Source organism: Antedon bifida, chromosome 2, assembly GCF_963402885.1.
Source record: "Antedon bifida chromosome 2, ecAntBifi1.1, whole genome shotgun sequence".
NCBI classification, from domain to species: Eukaryota; Metazoa; Echinodermata; class Crinoidea; order Comatulida; family Antedonidae; genus Antedon; species Antedon bifida.
In genome coordinates, this window is record NC_136227.1 from 26,166,180 (window position 1) to 26,176,076 (window position 9,897).

The window sequence follows — 9,897 nt, forward strand, 5'->3', positions numbered from 1 at the left end:
TTATTCAATCTAAAATATAAAATGTTCTTTTACATTTTGTTTCTACTCAATGCTATCACACAACAAAAGATTTACTTCCACTAGGTCTAGACAGTCTTCTATGATGTGATGAATGGTGACAAAATATATGCTCCCTTGAAATCAGTTTTTGGTCGAATTTTTAGTATTTTGCACTATAAAAAGCAATAAAATAGTACATTCTCCATGTAAAGTGTTCCAAACTTTCAATATCAGTTTTTAGAAAAATCCTGAGAAGAGGGGAGAGTTGGTTACATTTCGATATCAAAGAAACATTTGTTTTCAAGTTAGTACATACAACAGAGTTAGTAAAAACAATACCCACTAGAGAGGGCGACATTTAGTATTTTGTACATAGAACAGAACGAATTTCAACAGGGAATCTTTTGCAGGGAATCTTTACATAACGAGGACTTTTTCGATGACGATAATGTTAATAAGTTAATGCAAAAAGAAAAAGAATGTCCATTTTATATTTTAATGCACGTTCATAAAAGTATTTCTTTAATATAAAATATTAGTTATTATTTTTTAACATATTAAGCTTTTATTCTAATCTAATCTAATCTCATAGATAGATTCCAGCTCAACAGATCCATGCAGAAACTTTGCTAAGCACACATTCTTTCTTACGAGAGATTAGTGTGCTTCCACAAAAAAACTAATATACTTTTCATAGGTAAGAAATGCAGAAGACATGAATTATTCATCAGTTATAATTACGCTACCTTATTGAATATGCATTAGGAATAAGAATTGACCCAACAACAATACGCTAATACAAAGGCTTTTTATCGAGCCGTCTGTTTAGCCGAATGGCTTAGACTACAGGCTTTACATGTCAATGTATAGGGTTCGAATCCCATGAACAACTTCTTTTTTACTTCATAGAAAGGTTTTTGATAGGGTTAGGTTCAGTACACACCTTAGAAATAAACGAACACGAAAGAGAACAAATAATTTATTATTATTATTGCATCACTTATCTACAAGAAACAATTCGCTTCCGGGAAGTTTTGACTTCATTGCAAGTATCTTGGCTAAACTTGTGGATCACGGAAGTACCCAATAGCAGCTTCAATATGCATATTTTTAATTCAGTAAATAAATGTCTCAAATAATATCATTATGTTTCTTCTTCTGACTGTTCTTCTTTCCGTTTTCTTTTCTTTGCGTAAAATTCAATTCGATCTTCTAGACTTTCTGGAAAATTAAATGTAAATTTGGAATTTCATATATTTTATACATTTTATTTAACTTAATTACCTGATTCCCACAAAAGTAATTCCTGGGTATAGAGGCCAAGCTTAGCTTACAGGCCCCTTGATAAATTCAATTGAATGTTGTTTTAATTATATACAGTGGCGTAATGGATATGAGCGCTCACTGGCTAAACCCAGGGGCCCCAGAGCTTAAGAGGGGCCCCAGAGCATGGGCAGTCTAATGCAACTACTCAGGGTTGGAGGGCCCCTTAGGAATAATAAACCAGGGGCTTTGCCTTGTTCGTTACGCCACTGCTTATATAAGGCGCAAATTTTAAGGGGTGGTCAGTCCAATGTAGTGCAATATTTTGCATTAACATTGCATAACATTTTAAAAATTCCAATAGTCAACAGTGCATCTAGAAATAATTCTTCCTTAAATTAAGATTAAAATGACTACCAAATGCCCTCGGCTCATCTGACATTATCTTTAAAAAAAAATCCACATTGTAATCATTCAAATAAACTTGTTATTTTTACCTCCTTTCTGTCGCTGCATAAGTGGTTTATGTACTTTTGATGGTTTTCCCATCGTTAGGTAATCCGATTGTTTTAACATTGGTTCAGCAATCTCACTCCATGGTATATGGTTTATTGCACCTTGAGAAGGGAAACAATTCACTGATTATCAATGTGCTATCATATTATATACGGCTTTACCATGTTGAAACATCGGTTCTCGTCAGATCACCGAAGCTAAGCAACGTTGGGCCTGGTTAGAGAATATTGGGTGCTGTATATGGAGTTGGGGTTCCATTAGGCATTTGAAATCAGCACTGCTGACTCTTATGGCAGCCTCTGCATCTAGTATCTGCCTCAGACGTATTGACCTATGCCTTTCCTCTGGTCAAGGTGGACACTGGACAAGAGAAGCCCTTGATCAATGTTAGGACCAATCAATGTGCTTTAAACAGTCCTGGCTTAGTTTCATCCATCATTCAGATGAATGTAAAACTAATTGACAATGTTGTTCGCAACAGACATCAAACATCATATAATTAGTATACTAACTTAAAAACAGTGTAACAATAGTGCCCACAGAGCAATTAGTAATTAATGTTTTCTTTAGACTCTTTTCAGTGACAGAAAAATGAAACATAAAAATGGAGCACTGGCCACTGAAGGAAAAAAGCTGTCATGGACCAGTATGGCTAAACGGTGGGTCTCTCTAACTGGGCATTTTAAGTATCACATCAAACATATTGTGTTTTCCATAACTGCTTTATGTCTTTTTGGACCAGTAACTGGATTTCTGACCACTTCTGGGTAATTCAATAAAACAAAGCATTTATTATGGTTTTGTAGAACTATTGTCCAACATAGCATTAGTATTATCAATGGTTGTACTGTAGAGGATTGACGTTACATCCTCACCTCTACCCCTTAAGGTCTGTCTACACTATCAAACTTTATGTGAAAAAAAAGTGATATGCCAATAGACATGATGATGTCATATTACTACTATATTTGGGCATATCGCTACCATATTTGGGCACATCACACTTGTGTGAACTAGTTTGATAGTGTAGACAGAGCTTTAGAGTACAGTAAACTTACTACGATCAACTGTGTCCTCTATTTGAATTGCAGCATTATTCAAACCATCTAACATTCTTTTTACCACAGTACTTCTAATGATAAAAAAGTTACATAAATACAATCAGTGTAATTAATAATTATTGAAAAAAAACAGATGAATGCACACAGTTACTTAATGAGCATGTGCAGATGTTAATATACGCTTCATTGCTTTTGAGCCATTGCCAAATTACCTTATTGTTAGCTCTGTCCAAGTTTGTTGCAGTTTTTGAATATTATGTTGGTGGTTATCTACAAAAAGATAATATATACAAGATAAATTTCAAAATCAAACAAAAAATCTTCATTAAACTGAGGACTTATAACTTAGTAATCCATTCATCATTTTGTAACACTAATATAAAATGGAGGAATTGGAATAGTAGATCGTGTTTTTGTCTTATTATTGTGTTGTTAGTGGAGGCGGTGAAATAGCAGACGCGGTAAGAAGCAGGTTTGAATGGACGAAGTAAAAAGAGCTGGCCACGGTACTATGTGACCAGGATTGGGAATGACATGAAAGATCCTGTACATTAGGTTGGTGATGGTGTCGATACATGGAACATAAAGACAGATGTGTGGTGTTAAACTGACAGAAAGAAGAGGAAGGAACTAAAGAAAAGCATAGGTCTGAGTGGAACAATCATAGAGGTTTTTATGAGGAATAAGTTGAGATGGTATAAGTTCTAAGAAAAGATGAACCAGTAAAGAGAACTTGGCCATTAAAGGTAGAAGATAAAGATGGCCAAAGATGATATGGATGGTAAAGAGAGAAGGCAGGAGGAACATGATGTGTGAGACAGGGAGAAGTGGAGAGATGGTGTGGCAGACCTGAACGAGCGACGGTCAGTAACCCCTTGGGGATGAAGAAAATTTACATTAATGAACGATGATGATAATCTTGATAACAAATAGGTTTACCTCTGTCATAGATCCAATTAATATCATCAAATGAACAATCATAGAGAACTAGAGGGTAGTCTACTGCCATACTGTATTGTGGTTTACAAGGATTGGTTTTGATGTCAAGTAACTCATCAATTATCTATAGACAGAGAAATCAATCAATCAATTAGTCAACTAAAAATGTATTCCATCAAGTTAAATACAAACAAAATGAAGATTAAATGAAAGACATTCTAATTGAAACTTCCGGCCTACAATAACAAACCATGGGTTTGAAAGAAATTTCCCTGCATGGCAAGGTGGAAAAATGTTATTAGTGCAATGAATTGTAGACAATCCTTGTCTACACTATCAAAAACTTTATGTGACAAAAAAATGTGATGTGCATATATGGACATGATGATGTCATATCACTACCATTATTTGGGCACATCACACTTTTTTCACAAATTAATTTGATAGTGCAGACAGAGCTTTACATTATCCAGATTTTTTTTCCATTCACAAAATAATTAGGATATATTCAAACGTTAAGAACTCCTATTAACAGGAAACTTAAGTGGTTTGCAACGGTATAAAGTGGTTTAAGCTTCTACTACACTGACTATTTGGCTTTTGTCTTACCTCTATCTTCTCTTGACGTTTACCAATAAGAAAGAGTATGGCCATTATACATCGTATTTGATGATATAGGAATGCATTCCCATTTATAGTTATCTCATATAGTTGAAAACCATCATCTCTAGAAAAGAAATAACATAGTATAAAATAATACATTTTAAAACACTAATATAGACAAACATTTCCAAAGTTGAGAACACTACAGTAACATTGATGCTACACAGTTTTCTTACTTAAATGCTTTTCTATAAATGTGTGGTGGTTCATTTTATTCTAAAAATACTTGTAATGGTATGTGTGTCCAAGTGTGCAATATATATATATATCATTCTCACAGATTTCCTCATCTTTATCGTTTCAAAATAATTAATTAAATTTCAGTATATCACCGGGAGGTTTAGAATTAATGTTCTGTGCCTGATGTGTTTATATATATTTCTATATACACAAAGTGTGCCATAAGAATTGATTTGACTATAATTCGCTAATGCAAACGCTTAGAATTGAGCCGTCTGTGTAGTCGTATGGTTTAGACTATGGCCTAAATTCTTCAAGACTCCCTTGAGTAATTTCTTTTAACTTTATAGTGGGGGAGAGAGATTATTTAGAAGGTTAGGCTAAGTTACATTTAGGAAGTAGGTTGGCTATCTGGTATTTTTAATTCTTCCACATAAGGAGCCCCCAACTTATGTACGAAAAAAATTGTGTTCAGGGTCAACTTAAGATGTAAACAAATGATCTCAACAAAACTATCTTGACTAAGCAAGTTATTGGTATATATTGAGATCAAATAAAGCCTTACCTGTTGTCAAGTTGTTCTATAGCAACTGACCGGATATTTCTCATAAAAGTTACCACACCATTACCAACATCCATCTTACAAAAGTTTCTAAAGTCATGTTCCCCAATAAGTTTCTTGGCACCTTCTCTCATCAGCTGTAATAAATCAAAATAAAAAATTCAAGCAAAACATAAAAAAATGCAATGCATTGCAAAAAACAGTGGTATGTGAGCCAATTGAGACAAGTTTATTTCTAGGTTGGTCCTCATTTTATGCTCTGTATTATTTGTATGGCATTTGATGAAATAAACGTTTGTTGAAGTGTATTTGGTTAATTACTAAGGTGTATTACTAACCGAAATATTGAGGTCTCCTTTTGGAAAGAAATACTTGTACGTTCTATTCTTTGTATTGAACCTAAATATGGCAAAAAAAAAGAAAGTGATAATTATCGTTTGATTTCAGCAATTTCCTTGTTTGATGATAAGAGTTGTATATTCATACAATCACAGAAGAACTCTATTTCTTGTCTCAACAGATTAAAAAAGCTCAGAGTTGTATAACAGATACAAACCTCACTCATGAAAATTGCCTTGATAAAGCAAAATTAATCATAATTGTAATTATAAAAATTGTTTACCCAATTTATTTTGCATTTTGGACTAATATATTATTGAATGGACAGATAATTCCTTAATGTAGTAAACAAATAAAAACAAAAATAATAATAATAATTTTTGTTGTCAATGAAAAAAATGTGTTTGACTGCATTTTGTGTAGTGTGATGACTTTTGAAGTATATTGGTACCTTGCGCTTAATGATGTATCAACTGGAGCCCAGGCAAGTACACGTATCTCTTGTGGCAGAACACGGTTAAGGATTGATACATACTCAATCTCTGTATCCTTATCACCTGAAAATCATTACAAAAAAAAGAAGTAAATGGTTTTAGACAAATACATTGTCACCGGCGAACTTGTTGACAGTTTCATAATTAAAAGAAAAACAAAAATAAGCATCAAATAAATATTATTATACTTTAAACTGGCATTGGGAGGTTAAGGAAAATAATCAAGTATAACCAAGACAATCTAATCAACAGGATGCTGAGCTCCGGAGATCAAAGGGTTTATCTGTGGCTGCAACACGATCAGTTCCACACCCTTAAAGAATATGTGCATAATACAGTACTGTGGTATTTGTAGCAGCCAGACATAAGACCAAAGGACTGTTACGAGTTCCTATGTTGGCAAGCCGAGTTCAGTGTCCTGTTGTTAGATGTCTTGGTATTACCTAGACCACAATGACCTATCTATATGACGTAAGGGCGTGTGGCGCAGTGTGTTGGACGTTGGACTACTGATCGCAAGATCGTGGTTTGAAGTTAACTCTTGCTTGTATCCTTAGGGAAGATACTTTACTTACGTTTGCCTCTCTCCACCCAGGTGTATAAATGGGAACCTTAGTTCTTCACTTAGTTTAGTGATCTTGTCTTAGATCAAGACACAACTTTGCGCTGATTACTAGCTGCATTATGGGAGTATGTTTCCATACGTGTTTGATCCAAAAAAAATGACTGGGGTAATAATATTCAGCGCTTAGAGGTTTCACAACATTGAGCGCTATATAAATCCAGGATATTATTATTATTATTTGGGGTCTTTACTTTATCTATCTGAAGATGTTGCTAATTTCAAATAAAAAAAACAAACTAGGCCCCAATGAATGAGACAGAATGACCACAGTAAAAGAAAAAGCTTATTCATTACCTGTCCTTTCAGAAGCAGTTCCACCAGGGCGTTGGATGACCCCATGACCTTTCAACAGATTAGTTCGAAGGTCAAGTGCAATTACCTGACTGAAAGCACTCACTCCTTTGTCAGTTCGACCACAGCGAGAATAATTCGCTGTATCTCGATCTTCCATAAGTTTTGTTTTGTAAAGGGCATCGAAAATATATGCCTGGAAAATAAGTCAATTTCTATATGAATATTATTGTGCTCATCAGTTTTGTATAGTATAAATTTCTTAAAACAAATGAAGGTGAAATAAATAACAAAACCAGAGCTTTTCAGGTTTTTCTAATCTATACTAAACCAAATAAACAAAAAAGCAATATTAGAAACAATCAAAAGGAACTAAATAATAGCAGCTCCCTTAGGAAGATGACTGCGATTGAATTTTAACAGCATTGACATGGTACTATGGCCAAGGGAAGCAGTATGTCTGAAAACTAAGATAAGGATGGTGGAAAAGCAAAGAGTTTGGCTAGAAATCTATTGCATGGTATTATGACCGATTATTGTTCCAGTGGGCATGGGTATGAAATTTGGGTAAAGGTGGGATTATACTAATATTGCAAGGAAAATAACTTGTCGGAATTTAGCCTAAATTAGGGGGTAGGATTCTACTCAAGCATCAGATTATACATACATATTATCTTTCTACAATATCAAACTTTATGTGATGTGCCCATATATGGACATGATGATGTCATATCATTACCATATTTGGGTATATCACTTTCATATTTGTGCACATCACACTTTTTATGTCAAACTATTTTGATAGTGTAGACAAAGCTTTATATTACACTATGGCAAATTTGAAATAAATTGCTTAGAAATACCTCAATTGTGTTTTCTGTGGTTTCCTGACTTGCAAACCCATGGTAGTCCCAGCCAAGGTAGGCTATCCTTAGCGCTACGTGCCTTAAATTGTATCTGCAAAAAAAGGGTAAGAAATTTATTAACTTAGAAAAATTGCGTGCTAAGAATGGAAGATGACAGCAATTGTATAAAAAGAAATGACATGAAAACCTGAAGGGCAAAAAAAATTATAATGTCAGAGAACGATGGAAGGATGGATAAGGAAAATAAATAGTTGGGTTGGAAATCTTTGGACAAAGCCAAAGAAATTGCCAGTAACAGAGGGAGGAACAGATTCACAGGACCTGAAGATGATAGATAGATAAGACCTACTTATTGAAATCAAAAGGACGCAATTTCTTTTTCTTCTTTTTGTTTGTGTTGTCTTCTAATGTTTGTGGAGATAAACATCTTTTCCCCTGCAAAGATGTGCTACGTTCGTCTTGCTTCATTTCATGTGCTGATGTGCTACTGCCATCTTTGGACACTTGTTTCAAAAGTTGATTAACTTGGTTTTGGAGTGCTCTCGTCTTCTTTAATAATTCCTGTGGAAATAGAAGCAGACATCTACTCAAGCTATAGTAGATTACATATAGCAATTTTTTGTTTGTTGTGTGTAGGGTTCCGACATTGGAATGCAATTGATTGATTAATTGAAAATCGCTCATGCATGTAAATTTTTATAAAATACAAATTCGATCGACTGGTTGGTTGGTGTAGTGGCTCTGGATCTAGAGATTTTGTTGGTTTTATCAATATCATGTTCGATACTTGGGACAATTTATTTTTTTTAAAAGTTTTTTACTCATCATTATCTTTTTTTTTACTCATCATCGTCTTTACCCACCATTCCGTAGAGAGATGTTTTTTTTTAGGGTTTGAGTACCGAAGTCTTAATCGTCTCAGCGTTAGCATATGTATGTCAGATTCTGTAACTATGAACAGTTAAAGATGTATTGTCCCTTTAAACACAAAAAAATGAAGGTCAAAATATTCTCAATTTAAATTGGCCATATCAAAGTAATATTAAAGTTATTCACTTTAAGTCGAAAATTTGAGCCAAAAACAAGAAGTTTACGCAATTAACAGGTAAATTAATTTGATTACATTTCGTCTGGAAAATCATCGCGAGCGAAAGTAAACAAAGATTTCAAACCACGAGTATGCATTATGCATATGCTAATTAAGATTGTTTACAACTCGTCATGGTTGAGAAGGTGTTTTCACACAGACCGCAAGGAAGTTTTATGATTATGCATACAGAGTAGCCAAACAAGCGCGTTGCATTATGAGATATGTTTTGATTGAAAACTTTGACTGGAAGTCAGTTATTTTTTAAACAAAAAAAACGTCTGTATTTCAGTTGAAAATGATTTTTTTTTCGACTAATTTTTGGTGAAAGTTAATAACTATTATGATACTTCAAAATGACCCACTTTTTTTCGAAATATTTTATTTTTTATTTTTTTGGAATTAGACAAAGGGACAATACATCTTTAAGTTCCGTTGTTTTGGAATCCTAACCACAGACAGTGTTTTATAATGTATTGTTGGGGTGCAGTGTGACGACTGTGTGTGACTTGAGTGTTGTTTCAGATTTTTGATTGATTGGAAATTTATACATTGTTTTTATTTATTTTTTAGTAGACTAGGCCTAGCCTAATTAATTATAAAATTTGAACTACAAGAAAACAAAAACTTTTTAAAATTGGGACGAAACGACTAGAGAAGAACGTACTGGGGAAAAAGTGCGTCAATACTCAGAGGCATGTGTATAGAGTAGTTAGCTAGCGCTAGTATATAGGCCTAGTAATAGGCCGTGTAGGCCTCTCTCGAAGGTAAGGTATTTCACCAAACTGATATTTTACTCATTGTATTGGCTACTATTATTATACCTCTTTGGATAAAGCTGAAACATCATCCAACTTGTTATTTTCTTGATTTGTATTGCTAAAGTCAACACCAGCTCCTTCTCTCTTCTTCGTCGCCGCCATGCTGTGTTTTTGGATTTTAATTTTGATGCTTAAAATACTTAATCTTAATCATTGGTAGTAATGTAGTCCGTGTTGGGCCGCTTCTTAA

At 34.0% G+C, this 9,897-nt stretch overlaps 1 protein-coding gene across 2 annotated transcripts; it reads right to left on the reverse strand.

Moving 5' to 3' along the window:
- Nucleotides 1-963: 963 nt before the first annotated feature.
- Nucleotides 964-9,835, reverse strand: LOC144836092 (tRNA pseudouridine(38/39) synthase-like). 2 transcript variants are annotated; one of them, XM_078691278.1, is made up of 13 exons: nucleotides 9,711-9,835; nucleotides 8,149-8,360; nucleotides 7,797-7,890; nucleotides 6,937-7,129; nucleotides 5,975-6,080; nucleotides 5,523-5,583; nucleotides 5,188-5,321; nucleotides 4,389-4,506; nucleotides 3,780-3,903; nucleotides 3,053-3,110; nucleotides 2,838-2,911; nucleotides 1,761-1,880; nucleotides 964-1,221 (listed from the first exon to the last, which is right to left on the reverse strand). In XM_078691278.1, the coding sequence occupies exons 1-13, from the start codon at nucleotides 9,807-9,809 to the stop codon at nucleotides 1,145-1,147; spliced, it is 1,470 nt and encodes a 489-aa protein (XP_078547404.1). In that variant the 5' UTR covers nucleotides 9,810-9,835; the 3' UTR covers nucleotides 964-1,144. The 2 variants fall into 2 exon arrangements, with proteins under 2 accessions (XP_078547404.1, XP_078547405.1); XM_078691279.1 differs by having other exon boundaries at nucleotides 8,149-8,382; nucleotides 9,711-9,796.
- Nucleotides 9,836-9,897: the final 62 nt, after the last annotated feature.